Raw genomic sequence first — 24,648 nt, forward strand, 5'->3', positions numbered from 1 at the left:
TTTTCTTCTACTGGAAAGTCATCTGGTGTTTTATTTTGGATGCCTATTGGAACCATCCTGTCCTGTTTTTGTAAATGTTTTGATATTGTCTGCTGTCTTTCGGGCATTCAGTAGTTACTTTCTCATTTATTGATTGTAGATTTGTTTGTTTCATGTTGTTTTTTTTTTTAGGCTATGTCTGAGCAGGCAGGCTGTGTGTTCTTTGTTGTTTGCTTGTCTGTGGGCACAATAGTTTTTGCCTCCTCCAATTGGCAGGGTCAGTCACTCAGATATGGTACAGCAGGGCGGGTCTAGCTGAAGAGGAGTTGCTGGGATGGGTTGTTTGTGGCACTTACTACAGCCACCAGGGCAGGTCGGTAATCAGTGCAGGGCAGGTTCCAGTAGGCCATGCGTGTGCTGCTTGGTGGAGTAATGTTAAGCGCACAGTGCAGGCGGCTGGATGGAGGGGAGATGATTGTTATGTGTGGAGCTAAGATGGGTATGGGAGAGAGGAGAGAGGAACAGGAGCCAAAAACATACAAACAAAAAAGAGTGGTAGGGGAGCTTGCCATTGGAGTGTAGAGATGAGAGTCTATAAAATGGAGAAAAAAAAACGAAAGAAAAGAAAATAGTGAAAAAAAAAATTAGAAAGAAGAAAGAAAAGCAAACTCCCAGGGATCCCACCGGTGCAACTACAAGGTCTGGGAAAGTTGTTCCCAGATGTTGAAGTACAGCCTAGCTAGAAGGGGTAGAGATGTCACTCAGCGCCAAGTATTCAGGGGACTGGAAGAGAAGGAAAGTATAGAAAGAGAAGAAACAGAGTAATGAAAGAGAAAAAGAGAGAAAAGAAAACAAATTAAAAAAAAAAAAAGAACAAGAAAACCCCCCACAAAAACAGAATAAAAAAACATGAAAAAAGAAATGCGCTCAGGAATCCCTCTGCGCATCTTCACAAGCTGAGGGTGTAGGTCCCAAGCCATGCAGCACTGCGCAGCCAGAACGGGCAACCAACTCAAGAGAAGAAAAAGAAAACAAACAAACAAAAAGCCCCGGGATCCCACCACCGTGGCAGCACGGACCAGTAAGCAGTTCCACACTCGAGTGGAGCTCCGTAGCCCCTCAGGAAGAACCAAAGATGGCCCATGGAGCCAGGTATTTGAGCGAAAGGAGGAGGAGGTGGTGAGAGGTAAGGAAGAAATCAAAAGAAGTGGAAAAAAGCAACCCCAGCAGTCAACAAATGGCACTCAGGGAGTTGGCCAGTGCGGGCAGGTGGAATCCAAGTAGCCAGTGCTTCCTGGCCAAGAGACTGTGTTCGTGGGAAGCAGAGGGGGCTGAGTGGGGTGAAGAAAGGTGGGGGATGGGAAAGCATACTGCTTACTGGTTGTTCTGTTTCCTGCTGGAAGCTCCCTGAAGCTTTCTCGTACCCTCTGTTCGCTGGTCTCTGATAAGAGTCCAAGATGGTGGATCCATGCTGCATTAGCCAACAGGGGACCCCTGCATGTATGTCTCCTCGCTATCTGTTCTCTGTCAGTTTCTTATTCCATTTGATGCTTGGCTGAGTTCTTTATCTTTTCATTTGACGTTTAGAGTGTCAGGATTGCTGTTTTCTCTGTTTGGCTTAGTTTTTCAGATCTTTGCTGTGGAGGGATGGCATGGTGCTTCTGCCTAGAGCGCCATGTTGCTGGAAGTCCATCCTTTGATTTTTAATATATTTATGTCTTTGTTTTTAAAATTTGTCTCTTGTAGACAGCATATCGATGGGTTCTGTTTTTTATCCATTCTGTCACTCTGTCTCTTTTTGGGTGCATTTAAGCCATTTAGGTTCAGTAAGTTGTGAGTTTATGGCTGACATTTGTAGTGCTTTTTTGTGCTGTTGACGTTTTCGTTGTTCCTCTTAGTGTTCTGTGCTGAATTTATTTTGTTTGTTGGTTTTTTTTTTTTCTTTTTAGATTTTGTGTTTAATGAGACCTTGTTTTTCTTCTTTATTTTGATGAGTAGGTTTGTTAACTTTCTTTGTGATTACCTTGAAATTTATCCGTATCTTCCTAAGTTTAAACCAGTCTCTTATTACTTGATAATGCCTTGACTTCCTCTCCATTAGAAAGTTCTATACCCGCACCGTTTATTCCCTCTTTTATTGTTTTTACATTGTTGTCATTTATAGATTGACCTCTCAGGTTCCCTGTTGTAAATGTTTTCGCTTTGTTTTATCCTTGAGAGTTTATTATCTAGGTTGTTATCTGGCTGGTGCTGTCTTTTGTGCTAGATTCAGGTTATTGTTTGCTGCTGTTGGTTCTCTAACTGAAGGATTCCCTTTAATAATTCTTGTAAGTTTGGTTTGGTTTTTACGTATTCTCTTAATTTCTGTTTATCTGGAAACGTTTTTATTTTGCCATCGTATTTGAGTGAGAGTTTTGGAGGATGTGTTATTCTTTGTTGGAAATATTTTTCTGTAAAGATTTTAGGTATGTCATTCCATTGCCTTCTTGCCTGCATGGTTTCTGCCGAGTAATCAGCGATTAGTGTTATTGTTTACCATCTGTATGTGACTTTTCATTTTTCTCGCGCTGTTCTCAGGGTTCTTTATTTTTGGTTTTAGCGAGTGTGATTGTGATACATCTTGGTGTTTTTCTTCTGGTTTCTATCCTATATGGGGTTCGTTGAGCTCCTTGGATGGTTGGCTTTTCGTCTTTCATGACATTAGGGAAGTTTTCTGTCAGCAAATCTTCAGTGATCCTCTGAATTTTCCATTTTTCCCCCCTTTTTTTGAACTCCGCAGCACACAGGCTGGGTGGATGGGATAAAGGAAGGAAGGAAGATAGAACGAACAAACAAAAACAAACAAGTAAGCAAATAAATAGAATGGCGCTGAGGGAGCCTGTCGGTGCCAGCGGCAAAGACCTGGGGAGGCTGCACAGAATGACTCTTCAACTGAGCTGTGCAGCACGGTCCTTCGAGAAGGGGTGGGGGCAGTGCACAGGGCTGGGTGGATGGGACAAAGGAAAGGAAAGAAAGAAGAGAGAGAAGAAACAGGAAAAACAAAAAATCACAGCTCGTCAAGAGGGGAGGCAGTGGCGCATGGGGCTAGCTGGATGGGAGAAAGGAAAGGAAGGAAGGAAGAGAGAGATCAACAAGAAAAGCCAAAAAAAAAAGCAAATAAACAAAAAATACAAAACAAAACAAACAAAAAGATGCTGAAGGGGCCGACCCGTGGGGGTGGGGCAGGCCCTAGCAGCAGTGGGTTGGTGTCTCTGGCTGAGCCACCTTGGCCCATTGGAAAGCGACAGAGGCCATGTAGAGGGAAGAAGGGTGGGGGGTAGGAAAGCAAGTATCCCTGTTACTGGGTTCTCTGTCTCCTGTTGAGAGCTCTGTGAAGTTGCCGTCCCATACTCCTTGTCTGCAGTCCTTGGTGGCTGAGGTCCAAGATGGCAAATCCGGGTGGCAGTGAGCTGGTATCTCTCCAGCTGAGTGACCGTGGTTTGCTGGAAAGCAGCGGAGGCCTTGTACCGGGAAGAAGGGTAGGGGGTGGGAAAGCTTGTTTCCCTGGTTTCCGGGTGCTCTGTCTCACGTTGAGAGCTCTGTGAAGTTGCCTTTCTGTACTCCTATTTGCGTTCCTTGGTGACTGTATTCCAGGATGATCAATCCGTGCCATGTTAGCTGGTAGGGAACCTGCGGTCTGTAGTTCTCTGTTATCTGTCAGTTTCTTGTTCTGTTTGGTGGTTGATCAAGTTCTTTATCCCTTCAGTTGACACTTAGAGTTCCAGGATTGATGTTTGTATTTGTTTTACTTTAGTTTTTCCAGTCTTTGCTGCAGAGGAATGGCATGGTGCTTCTGTCCGTGGTGCTATGTTGGCTCCGCCTCTGTTTTTTGTATTCTTGTTAACTCATACTTCTTGCCTGCTATATTCAATTAACAAATGCCAGTATTAAAAATAGTGTTAAATATTTAGGTGCTAGGATTATCTTTAATCTTCTTAATAATATCAAATAATTAACCGCAGTATAAAAGTACACCTTTAGCAGAATGACTAAATCATGGTGCATCCAGAGAATAAAATAATCTGGTTATTAAAAGTTACACAGAAGACTTGTAAAGACCTGAAGGATTCTTATGATGCTTTGTTAACAGAAAAACAGTTGTAAAATAGTAGGCTTTAATTGCACTTATTTTCAATTACAGTTAGAAAACCGCATGGATGGTTATATTCTAAAATGTTAATAGCAATCATCCTTGGGTTTGAGGTTATGGGTCTTTTTAATTTATTTTTGTTCTGTAAATTCTGAAATGAAAATTTGTCTTTAGTAAAAAAGTTCAGAGGAGTTCTTTACAAAATGTGTGTCGAAGTATAATAAACATACAGAAAGGAGCTCATATCATAAGTGTACAGCTTGATAAATTTTGAAAAACTGAGCACACCCATGTAAACACCACCCAGATCAAGAAAACATGTTTGTACCCCAGAGACACTCCCTTCACGCTCCCTTTTACTCCCTAACACCCTCTCTACCAGTAGTAACCACTATCTTGATTAAGGAAGTAATTTCTAAAAAGTAGGATTTTGTTACTCATGTTTAGGGCACATGAGATTTGTTCTCTGATGTTCAGCTTTTTTTTTTTTTCCTTAATTGTTAAAATTATTTCCCCCCATAGAAATACAATAGTATAAAATGGAATTGTTTTACTCTTTTTCCCCAGAATAAAGAACTAATACCAAATATCAGAAATGTTTCAAACCAAGAAGGATCAATGGTAAGTCATTTTATTTGTCTTTAAATGAAAACCACAAATTGTAGTAGGATTGAAAAAATGTGCTGATGGACAAATGCTTGTAGAGTGACATAACGTGGACTTAATAGAATTGGAAATGAAAAAAATAATATTATTTAAAACAGTATGTTTTCTTATATATCTATATGAGTTTAGTATATACTGTTGCTGTCTTTGTTTTAAAATCTCTTGAAGGTTGTAATTTAAGATTAAAATTAATCCTCCCCCCTTTTTTTCTTTTCTTTAAAAAATAAAATTGCATGTCCAAATGCCCACAAGGGGGGGGTGACAAAAATTTGGCATTTGAGGAGTTAGTAAAAGTCAGAAGATTGATTAAAAAGTCAAAAGGGTCAGTAGGAGTTGCGTGTAGAGACTTAAAGCAGGTTTAGGAGAGCTTAAGTTTGCTTTTACACTGTGGCTCTTCACATTTCCTGTTTTCTTCAGCCATCTTAGAGAGAACTCTGATAGTGGAAAGGCCTCATCCTGCAGTGGCCGGGACAAACGCTACACTTCTATAGATTCTGTTGCAGGTAGAGAAGTTAAGAAATGAAAAGAGGGACGGGAAATGTTCAGGAAGGAGGAATGTAAAAAGTTTTGGTCAAGTTATGTGGGGGAATTTGAGAGTTTGTAGGCATTACAGTGAGGAGTTTTGTTCCTCTGTTTGGCTTCTACAATACTTTAAGGAATTTGAATCATCTAGCCTATATACTTAATCTGAGTTATTTCTGACAATGTTACCTGCTTACCTTCTCCCCCAGCTCAAGTAAAAAAAAGCACACACTGGATTAAAACTGGATACTTGATAATACTAGGATAAAAATATGAGAAGGCTAGTGTCTTAGTTATCTGGTGCTGCGGTTAACAGAAATACCACAGGTGGATGGTTTTAACAAAGATAAATTTATTCTTTTACAGTCTAGGAGGCTAGACGTCCAAAGTCAGTGTGCCAACTCTAGGAGAAGGCTTTCTCTGTCAGTTTTAGGGGAAGGAGCTTCTAGGGTAGGGACCCCAGGTCCAAAGGACACTCTCCACTCCTGGTGCTTCTTTCTTGGTGGTATGAAGTCCCTCTCCCCTCTGCTCAATTCTCAAAAGAGATTGACTCAAGATACAATATAATCCTGTAGATTGTGTCCTGCCTCGTTAATGTAACTGCCTCTAATACTGACTCATTAGCATCATAGAGGTTAGGATTTATAAAACATAGGATAATCACATCAGATTACAAAATGGAGGACAACCACACAATACTAAGAATCATGGCCTAGCCAAGTTGACACAGATTTTTGGGGGACACAATTCAATCCATAACATTCCATCCTTTGGCCCCCAAAAAATTCACGTCCTAGCCACATGTAAAACACGTTCACCTCATCATATCATCCCAGAAGTCTTAAGTCAACTCTAAATCTAAATTCCAAAAATTCTTCTTCATCTGTGAAATCTAGAATACAAGGTATCTGCTTCCAAAGTACAGTGGTGGAACACGCACAAGGCAGACATTTCCATTACGAATGGGAGAAATTGGAGGGAAAGAAGAGATAACAGGCATCAAGCAAGTCAGCAAACATAAAATGTTAGCTCTTAAGACTTGAAAATAATCCTCTTTTCTCTGAGACCATGTAGGCAATGGCCCTGCCCTCCAGATTCTGGGTGTTGGCCATACTCTTTGGATTCTGGGTGGAGGCCCCTTGGCCGTGGGCTTCAGCTCTACCTTCCAGGCCCACTCTGCCCTTTCAGATTTGAGCAACCCTATTCACCTAGTTTTTCTGAGTGATGACCCCACCCCCTCAGCCCTGGCAGGCCCCATTCTTCTTCCCCTTGGCCATGGTAGCCCTGCCCCCTCAACTTTGGGCAGTGGCTCTGGCCCCATTCCCCTGACACTTGTGAATGGCAGCCCCATATTCCGGAACCGAGTTGGTGAAGGTCTGACTCTTTGAAACCTAGGAGGCCGTGGCCTCACCCTTTGAGACTGAGTTCTGCTTCCTCTGCTCCTTGTCTCTTCAACTTCTGTTTCCTGGTTCCTTGGACTTTTGAGCTCTTGGCCCCTCAGTCCTCTTGGGCTGGCCTGGCCTCTGTCCTGCTCAGGCAAGTGTTACAAAGCTCTTTAGCTCTACCGATAAGTGCTCAGAGGCACCCTACTCCACCAGTAAGCCTTGACCGAAAGGCACTCAGCTTTGCTCTGTGGGTCAGCAAGCCTAGCTCCACCGATAAGTGCCTGGAGGCACCCCACTGTGTTAGGAAGCCTTCTGCACAAAGGCAGTCAGATCTCTTGCTCCATGGATTGGCTCCTGTGCCATATCGCTCTGGTCTCCTGGTTCTGATGCTGCTGTTTCTGCTGTTTTATAGCTGTTTTCACTTCCTTCTGAGTCTTCACCAGAATTGTCTCTGATGTTCATAATTCCACCAACAGTCTCTTCAAGGCAATCAATCTAGGCTTTTATTATCAGGCACTTTAAAACTCTTCCAGCCTCTACCCATTACTCAATTCCAAAACCTCTTCCACATTGTAGGTATCTGTTAGAGCACCACCCCACTCCTGGTACCAAATTCTGTCTTAGTTATTTAGTGCTGCTATAACAGAAATACCACAAGTGGATGGCTTTAACAAACAGGGATTTATTCTCTTGCAGTGTAGGAGGCTGAATTCAGGGTGCCACTCTGCCACACTGAATTCAGGGTGCAAGCTCTAGAGGAAGGCTTTCTCTCTCTGTCGGTTTTTGGGGAAGGTCCTTGTCATCAATCTTCCCCTGGTCTAGGAGCTTCTCAGCGCAGGTACCCCAGGTCCAAAGGACCTGCTCCACTCCTGGTGCTTCTTTCATGGTGGCATGAGGTCCCTCTCACCTCTGCTCTATTCTCTTTTATATCTCAAAAGAGATTGACTCAAGATACAACCTAATCCTGTAGATTGAGTCCTGCCTCATTAACACAGCTGCTTCTGATCCTATCTCATTAACATCATACCCTTTGCTGTCGAGTCGATTCGGACTCAGAGCAAACCTGAAGGACAGAGTAGAACTGTTGTATAGGGTTTCCAAGAAGTGGCTGGTGGATTCAAACTGCTGACCTTTTTGTTAGCAGGCTCGCTCTTAACCACTGTGCCACGTTAACATCATAGAGATTAGGATTTACAACATACAGAATAATCACATCAGATCATGAAATGGTGGGCAACCACACAATACTGGGAATCGTGGCCTAGCCAAGTTGACACACATTTTTAGGGGATACAATTCAACCCGTAACAGGTAGTATTAGACAAAATATTTGAATGGTATTATTAGTTAAAAAATAGAATTGTAACATTGGGGTGAAGGAGGGACCTGTAGAAATGTAGAAGAAAAACACTGAAATGTCGGAAAAGTTTTTTTCCTCCCCTGCCATCCTCTGGGAGGATAGTTGTAAAGTATCCATCCTTCCATTACCTACTGCTCCTTTTCTCTGTTTTTTTGTTTGTTTTTTTAAAAATAACCCCAATTAAATCACAAAAACTTGTTTTAAAATATGACATATGTTTATTATATCTTATATGGGAATTAAGAAGAATAACATTAAGGATATTTATTTTCCTGTTTCAGGATGTCGTTGCCAGAACACAGAGAGATGGGTTTCATATCTTTATTGTTTCTATTAAAACGGAAAAAACAGATTCAAGCTGGAATTTGAATGGTATAGTTAAACTGTATGCATGTTTATTGTCTCCGTTTACTATAGTCTATATTTTGTTGTTTGCCTAAATTTACATACTGTGTTAAAAACACACGCAGACATGAATTTCAGTTAATCGAGCTTTTATTTTGGGAACTTAAAACTTTATGCTTGTCTTAACTTCAATGTTTATTTTTTTAAATGTTTTGAAAATTTTATTCTGTTAATTTGAGATAAATTTTTAAAACCCCATGCTTCATAGTGGGATATAAAATTTCTCCATCCTTTCATATTTTAAATAGTTATTTAACATGTAGAAATGGGTAGGCATCATCTTGATTATATTTGAAGTAGTTTATATTCTTTATTTCATGAAAATGGCTGTCATCAGGTGTTTGAAATATTTGTTATTTGAAAAGTATTATTTCAAAGGATTTGTCTGTAGCTGAGGAATAGGAGTAGGACGTCTGCTAACTGTGGTGCCCGTGGTCTGTCCCCTCCCCAGCCCTCGCCTCATGAGGCTGGACCCTCTCTGTCTCATTAAAGAAGTTCCTAGTGCCTAATGCAAGAGCATTAAAGAAGTTCCTAGTGCCTAATGCAAGAGTGAGCTCTCAATAAGTAATTTTCAAGGGAATGAACTCTTTCATGTATCCTGTGATTGCTTTGGCTGATGTTTTACAGAGTGGGCGTCTGCCGGGCAAACAGTACCAAACAGCATGTGACAATCCTGGGGATTTGCAAATTGCTTTGGTTCGTGCACTGGGGACACAGAGATGAAGCCAGGCTTTGCCTCTGAGAAGTGCCCAGTCTGTGGAGAGGCTGAAAACAAGACTAGATAGGTGTTGCTGCAGAGGAGGCATGGAGCTTGTGTGCCATGGGCCTGGGCAGGGGAGCTGGTCAGGTGACTGCTTAGGAAGATTGTGTGAAGTAGGGCTTCCTTCCAGCTGAGACTGGGAGGGACTGGCACGAGTCAAACCATGCCACATGGAGGGGTGCAGTGACCTGGAGACCATTCCCGTACCTAGCCTGTACCTTTTTCCCGGGTATACTGTCTTTTCCCCCTGACACCAGCAGGCAGTTTTAAGCCCCTGCTAGTTAGTTAGTAAGTGGAGCAATTGCTGAACTCTGCACATCTTGCACTGTATTTGGTAGTCAGTGTTCATTATTACTGTCTTGTACAACATCCCAACCTATAGGCTTGAGCTCAGTAATTTATCCCAAGTTACATTAAGGAAGATAAAATCCTCAGTGAGGTCTGTGACTCAGCAAGGGGGCCAGTGTAAGGCCTAGTTTGGAGCCAGTACTGCTTTTCTTTTTGTATGAGATCAGATTTGGCACAGGTTTTTACAGTAGCATATACACAAGGGTATCTGGATAAGATGATGTAATCAAACAATTTAATAATTATTCAATACCTTGTGTGTGCTAAGCAAAAATTCTGCATTTGTTGGCTTAGCTTATGCTTGTAAAGCCTTCTCTTAAATGAGCTTACATTGCTTACATTTAAAAACTTAAGACTGGTTGTTAATTAACCCTTTCATTTCTTCCTGTCCCCACCTTACCTTCCCTAGTTTCTCTTTCTATGAAGGGGCCTCATGGATATATCTCTGCATCAGATTGGCCTCTAATGATTGTGAGTATTTTTCATTGTTTTTCTCCTTTTTTAAAATGAAATTTGTATTCTGATTGGAAAATTCTTAAATTTTAAGGTCTTGGCGGTGGTAATGCCTTAGTAGCTAATGCTTTGACATACCCTCTATATTTCTGGTTCCAGAGTGGAATATGAAAGCTTAGATATTTGAATGTAGAGCTGTCAACTTTTAAACGATCAAGGACATTAATTGACCAAAATTGGTTTTCTTCCTACAGTTTTACATGGTGATGTGTATTATTTATATTTTATATGGCGTACTGTGGCTGATGTGGTCTGCCTGTTATTGGAAAGATATATTAAGAATCCAGTTCTGGATTGCAGCTGTTATTTTCCTGGGAATGCTTGAAAAAGCAGTTTTTTATTCTGAATACCAAAACATCAACAGCACTGGACTGTCAAGTAAGTTGTAACTGTCTCTATAAATACACAGTGGTCCAAGAGGCTCCTAGCATTTGTGAGCAGAGGTACAGAACGGTCATATTATAGATGAAGAGGAGGGAGGTCAAGAAGAGAGTATCAGAGTACAACTCTGATCTGGACTAACATGAAGACATGTCCTCATTTTCTACTTTCCTTTTTGCTAACTTTTCCTCACCGTCCTCCTGGGAAAAGGAAATTCCCATTCCCTAAGGTTCAGCTATCTAGTGATTGGATTAAAACAATACAGAGTTCTGGACAGGAGAACTTCAGGTATTGCCATCCCTTTTATCATATTTCTCCCTTTTCTCCCCCATCCTCTTCTCCCTTGCCTTCAAATAAGAAAAGTGATTTAGCCACAGGGAGTAAAATCATTGGTGCCAGGATGAATGGTACACGCAGCCTTCTTGCATCTTCCCTAGCCTTTCACTCTTGCAAAGAGCTACTTATGACCAATGGAGGCACCATCCCAGTTTACACAATGGAATGGGTGAAGCAAGGAAGGGATATAGTTGAGCATCCTCAGATGTATGCCCCAGACTTCTAGAAACTAGATTTCAAAAGACCAGAGGGGTAAAGGTATAGTTCCATTGCTGAACCTTTGGAAGATGAGATAGCCTAAAAGGGTTGAATGCTCTCAAGAATGTGCTTCTGAGTGATCAGTTACAAATGATCTTGGTATAGATTTTCAAAGGGCATGGTCATGTCACGTCTGCTATTTGCTTTCAAGCATAGCAGGAGAAAAGTGGGTTGGAATATAGATGAAAGAAGATTGGCATAAAGTTGATAATTATTTGAAGCTGGGTGATAGGTACATGGGAACTCATTATACGCTTTCTCTGTGTAGGGAATATTTGAAATTTTCCAGAATAAAAAGTTTAAGAGGATATATACAAAAGAATAAAGAAAGGACAAACACCCAAGGATGCACATGAGAGGTATTGTTACTGTGTAAGAAGTTTTTGTGGTATTTTTAGTAATTTAGGTAATGAAGGAAGGGTAGGTCTGCTGTTTATGGCTAAGGATTATAGCAGTCATGAATGGTGGAGAAGGTAGTTCAGCTCCTTTTATGTTAGTGGTGTGAACTTTGGTGAGGAGGAACAAAAGCCTGAGATCCATGAAGAGATGAGAGTCCATTAGCCATCCTCAGGAAATTCAGATCCTCTGAGATGGCACCAAAAGGGCTTGGAAGAGAAACCCTGGACCACTGTCACTGTCTTTGAGGAGTACTGTTCAATGGGAGAGGTGTCAGAAGACTGCACATAGGCTAATGTCATTTCTGATTTTTTCAAGTGGGAATTCTATAACAAGTTCTCTTGCTTAGCAGTGATCCTGGTAGGACAGAATTTAGAAAAATCATTGAAGGGATGGGAATTAGTGATTGTTAGGACCCAATATGTGTACGTTAAGAATAGGTCATATCACATCTTAGGCCACAGAGCAACCCTCAACAAGATCCAAAACACTGAGATAATACAACATATCTTCTCTGACCACAGTGCCATCAAGGTAGAAATTAACAACAGGAAGAGCAAGAAAAAAAATCAATTACATGGAAACTGACCAACACTCTGCTTAAAAATTACTGGGTAATAGAAGAAATCAGAGATAAAATCAAAAAATTCCTAGAATCAAACGAGTATGAAAACACCTCATACAAAACCTTTGGGACACAGCAAAGCTCAGAGGACAATTTATAGCAGTAGATGCACACATCAAAAAAGAAGAAAAGGACAAAATCAAAACATTAACTGCAGACCTCGAACAAATAGAGAACAGTAAAAGAAGTCCACAGCCACCAGAAGAAAGGATATAATATCAGAGCAGAAATAAATGAAATAGAGAATAGATAAACAATAGAAAGAATCAACAAAACCAAAAGTAGGAGGACTTGCAGTACCTGACCTCAGAACCTACAATACAGCTATGGTAGTCAAAAACAGCCTGGTCCTGGTACAACGACATACATTGACCAATGGAAAAGAATTGAGAACCCAAATGTAAATCCATCCACCTATGGTCACCTGATCTTCAACAAGGGCCCAAAGTCCATCAAATGGGGAAAAGACAGTCTTTTTAACAAATAGTGCTGGCAAAATTACATGTCCATCTACAAAAAATTGAAACAGGACCTATATCTCACACTATACACAAAAACTAATTCAAAACGGATCAAAGACATAAATATAAAGTCAAAAACTCTAAAGTTCATAGAAGAAAAATAGGTCCAATTAGGATGCCCTAATACATGGCATTAATAGGATACAAACCATAACCAACAACACGCAAACTCTAGAAGGCAAGCTTGATAACTGGATCTTCTAAAAGTTAAACACTTAATGCTTATCAAAAGAGTTCACCAAAAGAGTAAAAAGAGAACCTACAGACTGCGAAAAAATTTTTGGCTATTACCAATCAGGCAAAGGTCTCATCTTTAAAATCTACAAGAAAATCCTACACTTCTACAACAAAAAGACAAATAATCCAATTAAAAAATAGACAAACGAAATGAACAGACATTTCACCAGAGAAGACATTCAGGCATCTAACAGACACATGAGGAAATGCTTGCAATCACTAGCCATTAGAGAAACGCAAATCAAAACCACAATGAGATACCATCCCACCCTGAAATTACTGGTACGAATTAAAAAAAAAAAAACCGGAAACAACAAATGTTGGAGAGGCTGCAGGGAGATCGGAACTCTTATGCACTGCTGGTGGGAATGTAAAATAATACAACCATTTTTGAAAATGATATGGTACTTCCCTAGAAAGCTAGAAATAGAAATACCATATGATCCAGCAATCCCACTCCTAGGACAATGGAATATTACGCAGCTATAAAGAACAGTGGTGAATCTGTGAAGCATCTCATAACATGGATGAATCTGGAGGGCATTATGCTGCGTGAAATAAGTCAACACAAAAGGACAAATATTGTATGAGACCACTACTGTAAAAACTCATGAAAAGGTTTACACACAAAAAGAAACAATCTTTGATGGTTATAAGGGAGGGGAGGGGCAGGGGTGAAATACTAAATAGTCAATAGGTAAGTGGTAACTTTGTTGAAGGGTAAAATAGTATACAACACTGGAGAAGCCAGCACAACTTGTACAAGGCAAGTTCATGGAAGCTCCATAGACACATCCAAACTCCCTGAGGGACCGAATTGGGTGTGCTGAGGGCTGTGGGAACCAGGATCTTGGGGAACATCTAGCTCAATTGGCATAACATAGTTTATAAAGAAAAGCTTCTACATTCTACCTTGGTGAGTAGTGTCTGGGGTCTTAAGAGCCTGTGAATAGCCATCTAGGATACTCCACTAAGATACTTAGCCCTTCAGGAGCATGGGAGAATGAAGAAAACAAGATACAAGGGAAAGGTTAGTCCAAAGAACTGATGGACCACAACTACCATGGCTTCTACCAGACTGAGTCTAGTACAACTAGATGGTGCCTGGCTACCACTGCTGACTGCTCTGACAGGGATCACAACAGAGGATCCCGGACAGTGCTGGAGAAAAATGTAGAACAAAATCCTAACTCAAAGACCAGACTTACTGTCCTGACAGAGACTGGAGAAATCCTGAGACTATGGCCTCCTGACACCCTTTTAGCTCAGTCATGAAACCACTCTTGAGGTTCACCCTTCAGCCAGAGGTTAGACGGCCCCATAAAACAAAACAACACAAATGGGGCACACTAGTTCAGGGACAAGGACTACAAGGCAGGAGGGGACAGAAAAGTTAGTAATAGGGAACCCAAGGTCGGGAAGGGAGAGTGTTGACATGTTGTGGGGTTGTTAACCGATGTCATAAAACAATATATGTAGTAACTGTTTAATGAGAAGCTGTGTGTTCTGTAAACCTTAATCTAAAGTAAGTAAAAAAAATTTAAAAAAAAGAATAGGTCACGTCAAACTACTTTCTTTTTGGGCTGTTAGATTGGCGGTTAGGAAAACGTAGTAAACTTAGTGTATCTGGACTTCTTCAAGGCATTTGACGAGATTTCTCATGGACAGGTGGGGAAATATGAGCTGAAAACTGGTTGTGCGATTATGTCTAAAGGGTACCCGTGGATAAGCACTTGTTAGTCTTGTCAGTGAGGCCCCTAGGAGGCGCGAACGTTTTGCACTCAATCACTAACCTAAAGGTTGATGATTCGAACTCACCCAGTGGCACCATGGAAGAAAGACCTCGTGTGGTGGTCTGCTTCTGTAAAGATTACAGCCAAGAAAACCCTGTGGAGCAGTTCTACTCTGTAACACATGGGATCGTTTAGTCTTATCAGTCTAGAGCTGTGAAGTCCAGTATGATAGCCACAAACCACAGCTGGCTATTTAAATTTAAATTATGCAGAATTAAATAAAATTAAAAATTGAGTCACATGGGTCATATTTCAAGTGCTCAGTAACCTCATGTGGCTAGTGGTTACTGTGTTTGTGGGATATTTTATCATCATAGAAAGTTCTACTAGGCAGTATTGGTCTAGAGCAGTGGTTCTCATCCCTGAGTGCGCGTTAGCATCACTTGAAGAACTTTGAAGACTATGCCATTGCCAGAGATTTCTGGTTGGAATAGGCCTAGCACTTGTAAAAACTTCCCAGGTGATTCTAATGTGCATCTAGGGTTGAGAACCACTGAGCAAGAAGGAGATTTTAAATGGGGTCTCTGTCATAGGTTTTAGACTTAGTTGATTTTTTATTCTTGCTGGTTGTTCACCTAACGTTTATTGTTCATTTATCCATGCGTAGAGGGCATTCTGTTCAATTTTGTGGATGATATGATACTGGCAGGAGTTATGAATACTTGGCATAGAGAATCATTTTAGATAGACTCTTCTCACCTAAAGAGATACGATGGGCTGCAAAGAGGTTTGACACTCTGAATAGAAAGGTGAAATGTAATAGGTAAGGTCTCAAACTTAGGTTAAAGTACATATTGCAAAAATACAAATGGGGAAGTCTTTAAAAGGATTTAAAAATTAAACCCAAAACTAACCAAACCTGTTGCCATCAACTCGATTGCAACTCATAGTGACCCCGTAGGACAGAGTAGAGCTGCCCCATAGGGTCTAGGAAGCGGCTGGTGCATTCAAATTGCTGACCTTTTGGTTGGCAGCCAGCCGATCTTTTAACCACTGTGCCACCAGGGCTCCTAAAAATTGAAACTGATGAAAAATAGGCTCAATGTAGGCAGCTCACACAGCCTTAGATTGCAGAAGGAGCAGGAACAGGGAGGAGACAAGAATTCTGCTCTGTAAGTCAAGCTGTACCAGGAAGGTTGTATTTGCATAACTTCAGGTGGGAAATGGAGAGTCTAGACTAAGCAGCTCATGGAGGGATTTGAAAACATGCCCATCCTTCATCCTTAAACATTTGTATTCCTAAACCCCTTCTTCACAGGCTGCACCCTCTCTTGGAGAGCTCATCTGTGCTTTTCTTCTTAAAGACCTGTCTGTCTAGTCACCTACTAAACATCTTCTGAATGCCCTGCACACTTTTCAGTCTCCATGTGGCAGAAGTGGAACTCATCTTTTCCACCTTTGTACTTGACTCACCTACCCAAAACCTGCTGTTCCTCCAGGACTTCCTCTCAGGAAGTGGCCCTGCCAGTAGACCTTAGACTAGTCTTCATGCCTCTTCCTCTCGTTCTGGTTCCAGATCTGTCTTCAAGGCATTTAACAGGTCTCTTGTGATTTTTTGTGGACAAACTGGAGAAGTGTGAGCTGAAAACAAGGATAATTAGGTATATTCACCAGTGGTTGTGTAACCGTATCTGTTTTCTGAATATCTTTCTGCTTCCTCCCACCTTCATTGGCAGCACTCTCATTAGCCCTTACCTGGATTTTTGGAATAGCCTCCTGAGCATTTTCCTTACCTGCAGTCTTGTTCCTCACCAAGCCATTGTAGGTAGAACGATCTTGCTAAAATAATGCTATGCATGTTCCTCCAGGGGTCAGCAAACTTTTTCTGTAAAGGGCCAGATAGTAAATATTTTCAGCTATGTGTACCATTGGCTGTCTGTTGAAACTACTCAACTCAGTCATTGTAGCAGGAAAGCAGCCACAGACAACATGTAAATGAATGGTTGTGACTTTGATTCAATAAACTTTATTTACAAAACAGATGTAGGGCCAGATTTGAATCATGGGCCATAGTATGCCAATCCCTCTTCTACTCCTTGTCTACTATTAGTGACTTCCCATTGCCCTTAGCATCAAATCCAAACTCCATAACATGGCCTAAAGACCCTGCCTCTGTCACTAACTTCTTCTTGACACCTGTCCCCTATTGCAGTCTCTGCTGCAGACATACTGAAATTTCACTTCTTGCAGCATGCTTTGCTTTTCCTCTTGTCTTCTCCGTGCCTTTGTGCGTGCAATTTCCTCTGCTTTTCCCTTCCCCTTCTCCAACCAGTTAACACTTAGCCTTCAGGTCCTAATTTAGATGTCATTTCCTCTGAGAAGCTTTTCTGAATCCACCCATACCTCCTCCTAGTGTGGATTAAATCAACCTCCTTTATAGGCCCAAGGAATACTGTGTTATCTCTAGCACTTTCCGCATTGGATTCTCTCCAGAGTACAACTCTACAAAGGTGGGGATCAGGGTGTCTTTTTCACTGTTAGAGCCATACTTCTTAGTACACAGTAGTAGTATAATAATAAATTCTAAATGAATGAATGATGAAGATATCCTGGAGAAAAGAGGACATTGGAGGGCATTCTGCTTTTCAAATAGTTATAGGACACTAAGGGAGAGTTTGTTCTGTGTGGCATTGAGGCGAAGAACAAGAATAGAGGGAAGCTCAGGCAGACAGATTTCAGGTTGATATGAGAATGCTATGTCCAGTGGAGCTGCTGATAATGTGGAGTGAACTCTTCAGGAGGTGATAAATTCCCCCTTCATTGAGGTTTTCAACATTGATTGGATCAGATGACTTTCAAATCAAATATGGCTAATTAGTCTGAGGTCAGAACGTAGTTGTAAACAAAACATGTTTAGAACCAAGGTGGCAGGCCTCCAAATGTGCACAAAGTGTATTATTTTCTTTTTTTCTCCTCAGCCCAAGGTTTATTAATATTTGCGGAGTTGATATCTGCGGTTAAGAGGACATTGGCTCGTCTCCTTGTCATCATTGTGAGCTTGGGTTATGGCATTGTGAAGTAAGTATCAGTGTATTGAAAAGGTGCTGAGTCTCCAGTCTTGTGATTTAATCCATCTACATTATGACCTCTGTTGAATCAGAAACTTCTCAGTCATAATACGCATTCCATAGATAATACAAATCTACAAGAACATGTCTTTAAAGGATTTCCATGTACTGGCTACAAGAACATGTCTTTAAAGGATTTCCATGTACTGGCTATATTATGATATCCTGAAATAAAGATCCTGAGTTTGAATTCCCTTAACCTTTTATAGTTAGATGAATGAATATTCAACATAAGGATAATACAAAATCCAAAATGATTCTTGAGATTCAAATGATTTTCTGTTTCCTAGACAGTACAGTTATGCTTTTATGCCTATATTTGAGTGTTGTGAGAGATAGTGGGGTTAAACACAAAAATCTCTGACTGAAACCTGGCTGTCCCTAAGAACCCTATTTCTGTTGATGTCAAGCAAGCCTTGTCTCACATACCTGTGAACCACTGGGCTTGAATGTGGGGGGACTTGTCCTCTTTATTCTTACTGCTTTTTGCAAACCATTGTTCTTCTTCCCTAAAATTTTCTGATTCCCAGAAGGTCAAGCTGTCAGACAGGATCACCTGCTACATCTTAGTGCAGGACAGCTTCCAGATTTCTTCCCTCATCCCTTAGTCCTCTCAACACTTGCTTCATTGTCTTTCTCCCCAACACTTCATCTATCAGAATTCACAGAGATTTCAGTGTCCATGTGGGTGATCCTTTAACCTGATCTCACTTCCTCACATCTACTGGTCTTGCCCTTCACCTGATCTCAGCTACTGATTTCCACAGTCATTTTCTATACCTTGTTAATATGTATAACTGTACCCTCTCCATAATCCCAATTTTAAGCATCCATTTTTTTAGCTATCACCTCCTATCTTTCCCATTTATTTTCTCTAATATTTCAGCTTCAGTCATCCTTTGACTTCTGGTCTTTGATCCTAACACCTTTCAGTGTCCCTCCCCCCCTCATGTCTTCACATTCTTCCTTTGACTTAGATTCCATGGTCCAACAGGATAGTGACATCCTTGCATGCACTCTGAGCCTGTTGCCTTTCTCTTTGTCATCCTCCCTTGACAAAACCCCAGCGTTGATTAAATCCAGCTTTTCATCTGCTTCAGGCTCACATGAGAGGTAGAATCTGCCCAAGAAGGACATCTGACCACACTGCCTGAGCTCATTTTACATTCGTGACCACTAGTTTCAGGTGCACCCTTAGAGCTGCTGGAAGTTCTCAGTTTATTTTGTCACCTTCCTACTCTGCAGAAGACCATTTTACCCCTTCTTTTCTCCCCTCAAACATCGAGTACCCTACCTCCATCCCTCTTGGCTGACCTTCGTTCTTCACCGTGAAAATAGAAGCCATCAGAAGAGAATTTTGATGTGTTTCTGCTGTCATATCTGTGTCACCCAATGTCTGGACCTCTTGGAAGGCATGGACCATCCCTGCTTGTGGCCAAGTCCTGCCCTTGCCCTTGTGCTCTTGATCCTATTACCTCTCATCTGTCAAAGAAACTGCTCTAGTGTTCGATTCTGTTTTCTCCTCTATCATGAGTTTTCCTCTCTGATAGGTCATTCCCATCAGCATGCTGTTATTTCTACCATCTTCAAAAGAAAAGCCCTCCCTTAACCCCACACAGCCCTCTCCTTTTCTTCTGTCTCATTTCTCTTCATCCCTTTGCAGCATAACTTTTCAAACAAGTTGTCTGTACTCAACTACTCCTATTCTTTTGAACATAGCCTATTGAGGTTCTGCCCCATCACTCTGCTGAGACTGCTTTTGTCAGGGTCACCATGACCACTCCTTGCTACATCAGGTGGTCCCTCCAAGCCCTCATCCAGATGCTCTGTCACCTGCTTCACTCATGGAGCCCTGGGTTGGATTGATTTCTAGGGTTCACTTTCTTTTTTCCTCTCACCTCATTGGCTGCTGCTCCTTCCCAGTGTTCTCTGCTGATCCTCTTCATCTTCCTGGTCTGCAGCATTGGTGTGCCCCAGGCTTAGGCTTCAGACCTCTGCTCTCGGAACTTGCACTCCCTGGGTACTGTTATCTAGTTCTGTGGCTCTAACTTCAAAAGATGTCCAGAATGAACAGTCCCCATTCCCTTCACCGCTACCAGCCTGGTCCAAGCCACAATCTTCTCGTATAGCCTCCTAACTGGTTTCCCTGCCTCTACACTTGTCTGCTGACAGCCTTTTCTCAGCACAGTGATGGATAAGATGATCCTTGAATTGTAACTCGGATCTTGGTACTTTGCTGCTCATTTCCTCAATAAAACCCAAATCCTGTTCTGTGGCTTTTATGATGTGGTTCCCGACTGTCTCCCTGACCTCATCTCCTGCTCCTCTTGCCTTGAACATTGCTCCATCCTGCTAGCTTTCCTGCGGTGGTTGTTCTTAAACACAACTAGTACTCCCTACAGTGCCATACAGGCCTCTGCTTGTAACCTTCTCCCAGAACCAGAGCATGGTTTACTCCCTCACTTCTTTCAGGTCACTGCCTCACTGTCACCTCCTGGGGGAGATACCCTGTCATGCTCTCTAATGTAGTATACACCCACCTCACTCTGCTTCCATCTTTACTGTAACACCATTGGGATGTATGTGTTGGTATTGGTGGTCTCTTCCTTCCCCACACTGGAATTGAGTTCCATGGGGTCAGAGCTTTGCCTTTATTGTGCCCTGAAGCCCCAGAGCAGTACCTGACACATAGTAGGCACTCAGTAACTATACATTAAATGTATACATGTATGCTCTTGTGCTCAGGATAGGTGTAGTTAACAAGATTTTAGCCAGGAAATCTCTTCCCCTGCCGTTGGACTTTTACTGTGATTCTTTCTCAAATGCCTTTTTGGTCTTAATGCAGTGCACAGAACCCCAAGACTTCTTGTTGTGGAATCTTAACGGTAGCTCATAGTTCTGGTTATCAACATCTGCTGTGGAGTGCAGTTGCTGTAAAAGGAATAGGGAATTGAGCTAGATGAGTAAGGGCACAACCTCTTTTTGAATGAATTTTTTCACTGTCAACTTCTTGTATTCAGTTCATAGAAAGTGAGAGCAATAAAAATTGTGGCTATTTGGGAGTTCCAGTTCGCTGGTTATAATGAATCATAATTTGAATTAACCAAATTAGATAGTCTTAAACATGAGCTGTGTACATTAGTTTTTAACTTAAATTTTATTTTTAAATGCTTAAATATTTTTGGAAACCAGTTTTTCTTCTAATTACTCTGAAAAGAGTTTTTTTGTATGTTAATATATATGTGCAATAAATTATGATTTGTAAATGTCATGAAATTTCAGTTCTGTTTTCAAATTATTAATTGCAAAAGTCATCATCTTTGTATTTTCCCAATTCATTCATATTTTAAAAGAATAAAAAATGTCCTCAGTTCTTTTCTGTTTAAAGAATGAAAAACGAAGTCCGTTAACACTCTTGTTTTGGTTACTGAGAGGCAGTGATCAGAAGGGAGGTAATGAATGGAATTAGCTCTCCTAATATCCTGCCCTTTCTCTGCCCAGTTACAAGCTCAGTGGCTTATCTGTTATCAAAACAGATCTCAGAACTACTATTAATTAATGTTGTTAAAAGAATTAAAGTATAATCTCTGCCAGTGACTGTCAAAAAACCCATTGCCATTGAGTCAGTTCCAATTCACAGTGATCTATAGGACAGAATTGAACTGCCCCATAGGGTTTCCAAGGCTGTGCATCTTTACAGGAGCAGGTTGCCACATCTTTCACCCTCAGAGCACCTGGTGAGTTCGAACTGCCAACCTTTTGGTTAGCAGCCAAGCGCTTAACCACTGCACTACCAGGGCTCCATCCGGTGACTATTAGAAGGTGGCACTTACCTTCCTAGGTTTCATCAATCCACTCTTCTAGTCCATGGAAATAGTCCCTGGTGTATGTTAATTAGAGCCCCTGGGTGGTGCAAGCAGCTGATCGCTCAGCTACTAACAGCAAGGTTGGAGGTATGAGTCCACCCAGAGGCTCATCAGAGGAAAGACCTTGTGGTCTACTTCCCAAAAAATCAGCCATTGAAAACCCTATGGAATACAGTTTTACTTCGATACATATGGGGTTGCCATGAGTCGGAATGGTCTCAACAGCATCTGGTATGTTAATTACATTACATAAATTTCAGCAACCAAATCCTCTGGCACTTGTGCAGCCTCAGAATGTTGCTTCAGGGAAATCTCCACAGCTTCAGGTTCTAGAGAAAGAGACACAGGCCTGTCTTGTCTTTCTTCCCAGGAAATGTGTGGCTTTTCTAAAGCATCTTAAGGGTAGGAGCAGACTGATTTGATTAGATAGGGACTTCTCTGGTATTGGAAATGGGTGCCGGTTATTATATTCAGATACATTCTACTTACTCATGCTTTTTTTTGTTTGTTTTTTTCTTTGTTTCCTCTTCCTCAATCCAGGCCTCGTTTAGGAACAGTCATGTACCGGGTGATTGGACTGGGGGTTCTTTACTTTATCTTTGCAACTATTGAAGGCGTGATGAGAGTCATTGGGGTAAAAACAACATAATTCCTCTACCACCTTCTTTTGTTCTTGCTGTGAAGTATGATTTTACTTTATATATCCTGAGATGAAGTTTTAAGGGTAGGAAATTTATGGAAAAGGCCCAGTTTGAACTTCTTCCTATGGAATGTTTCCCTTTTAAAAGTACTTCCTTAAAAGAAAAGGCTAGATAGAGCATTTCTTAAAATTTTATCATTATGAAGACACTACTTGATGTCATCCCAGGAATTGGCACCATCCCGCAAATGCTCATGGTTGTTGTTTACAAAGAACATTTTGTCTGTCATTATACAATTTGTACACATTTATATCTTCCGTAACGCTTGATTTAAAAAGTACCAAGTGAACAGGAAGTTAATTATGCCCTTCAAGCATACAAAGATTACATTTTATCACTCTTTTAAGTCTCATTTGGTTATAAGTTTTGTCTGTCTCTTGTAGACTCATTAATTTGGGGACTTAGCATATCCACTTTGAGGAGAAGGAAGCTTTCAGGGAGAACAATGAGTGATGATGTAGGCAGCAACTCTACTCTGTAGTGAAGGGTCAGAATATATATGTCTGGGGAAGACCCCTAGCTTTCTGGCTTTCTTAATAAATGGTTGAATACTAAGTGATGAAGAAACTTAATATATTTTACCTGATTCAAAGAATCTTATAATTTTTAACCAAAATGTCTTTTGGATTAGATGTATAAATCAGACCACTGTGCAGAGTGGTTCATCTGTATATTCTCACGTAAGTTTACTTCACATATTTGTCCTTAAAGCAGGACATTTCAATGATGTTAAAAAGCCTCATTCTTCCTGTTGTCTTTGATTCATTTGCATTCTGTGTTAGATGCACCTGCTGTTTTAATCTTTAAGTATATTATTTTCACCTTTACATAATAATGAGGAACTCTGCATTTATATATATAATTCACAGGAAATTAATCTTTGCTAGAAAGAAAACAAAAAATATAGTTCTCAGTCAACTCTTGATTAGTCACAGAATAAGTTTACATGTGGTTCCCTTATTTTTTTGTCTGTGTCCTTTCATATGCAGTAGGAAAGAGCAGGAGTCCATTTAATTACCTGTTAGAGTAGCCCTGGCCATATGTTTTGTGTGGAGTTGGGAGAGATTGAAATGGTGGACCTAAGTGAGGTTGGGGACATGATGCTTTTCTTTTTATTGTACTTTAGATGAAGGTTTACAGAACAAATAGTTGCTCATGAAACAGTACACATATTGTTTTATGACATTGGTTAACAGCTCCACGACATGTCAACACTCTCCCTTCTCGACCTTGGAGGACTTTTTTTGGTGAAAATATACATAGCCAAGTTACACCATTTCAAAAGTTTTTACATGTACGGTTCAGTGCCATCGATTACGTTCTTCCAGTTGTATGCTATTCTTACTATCCTTTTCCAAATTATTCCATCACCATTATCTTCAACTCATTGCCCCCTAGCCTTCCCATCAAACCTTTTGAGTTGCTGTTGTCAATTTGATCTCACATAGATAATTCTTTTTTTTTGTACCTTATATGAAGGTTTACAGAGCACATAGTTTCTCATTAAACAGTAGTACACATATTGCCCTGTGACAATGGTTAACAACCCCACGACATGTCAACACTGTCCATTCTCAACCTTGGTTTCCCTATCACCAGCTTTCCTGTCCCCTCCTGCCTTTTAGTCCTTGTCCCTGAGGGACATGATGCTTTTTATTTGCCATTCCATAATACAGTTTTACTTTACTATCATCAGATAAGTTGATGACAAGTTAACACTTGTTGCTGCCAAAACAGTTAATTCTTAGGAAATAGAAATCATTTATGTCACTTTTGTAAATGATGAGATAAGCTAAATTGTTTTTCATTATCAGTTGATAATTGTTGTAGCATAATGATTACATTCAGTTTTTGTTTTGTTTTTCTATTTCTTTCAGGGTTCTAACCATTTAGCTGTTGTTTTGGGTGACATTATTTTAGCAGTTATTGACTCCATTTTTGTATGGTTCATATCCTTTGCTATGTCCTTCGGAAAAGTTTCTTGTGTCATCAAAGACAGATTGTTTTTAATTTGTAATAATAGAAAGAAATACAGTTATGTCATTATTGTTACTTTAATATAGGAATTTAGTTGAAGGAGAAAAAGTAACAACTTTCATAACCTCAAACAAGGAATGTCTTTTTTTCTATTTAGTTCAGCAAACATTTAAGTGTTCAATGTGTGTTCTGTACTGAGGAGGCATGGATGAAAAAGTTATTGTCCCTGCATTTTTAAGGAACTCACATCACAGTCTGATAGGGGAAATAAATGTATAGCTAGGAATAATATAGCAATAGTAATTGAAATTTTATAGGGATGCTACCTTAGTGGAGGGGAGAGAGAAATTAATTGTGACCTAAAAAATCAGGAAATACTTCATAGAAATGGTGACATTTAAATTGAGACTGGGAGGACAGAT

At 40.6% G+C, this 24,648-nt stretch overlaps 1 protein-coding gene across 4 annotated transcripts in view; it reads left to right on the forward strand.

Annotated features, from left to right (window-relative positions):
• TMEM87B (transmembrane protein 87B) overlaps positions 1 to 24,648 on the forward strand; it is a 100,530-nt gene that overhangs the window by 49,490 nt on the left and 26,392 nt on the right. For 3 of the 4 annotated variants that reach the window (XR_002825950.1, XM_004388852.2, XM_023742802.1), the window contains 7 exons: positions 4,676 to 4,729; positions 8,323 to 8,413; positions 9,964 to 10,025; positions 10,262 to 10,445; positions 17,533 to 17,632; positions 22,089 to 22,182; positions 24,127 to 24,198. Coding sequence is in view for 3 of the 4 variants with exons in the window: in XM_004388852.2 (XP_004388909.1) it covers positions 4,676 to 4,729; positions 8,323 to 8,413; positions 9,964 to 10,025; positions 10,262 to 10,445; positions 17,533 to 17,632; positions 22,089 to 22,182; positions 24,127 to 24,198 (657 nt within the window). In the remaining variant the exon portion in view is untranslated. The remainder of the gene's footprint in view (positions 1 to 4,675; positions 4,730 to 8,322; positions 8,414 to 9,963; positions 10,026 to 10,261; positions 10,446 to 17,532; positions 17,633 to 22,088; positions 22,183 to 24,126; positions 24,199 to 24,648) is intronic. The other variant, XM_023742803.1, reaches the window with a different exon arrangement.

Source organism: Trichechus manatus, unplaced genomic scaffold (genome assembly GCF_000243295.1).
Source record: "Trichechus manatus latirostris isolate Lorelei unplaced genomic scaffold, TriManLat1.0 scaffold00219, whole genome shotgun sequence".
Taxonomy (NCBI): Eukaryota; Metazoa; Chordata; class Mammalia; order Sirenia; family Trichechidae; genus Trichechus; species Trichechus manatus.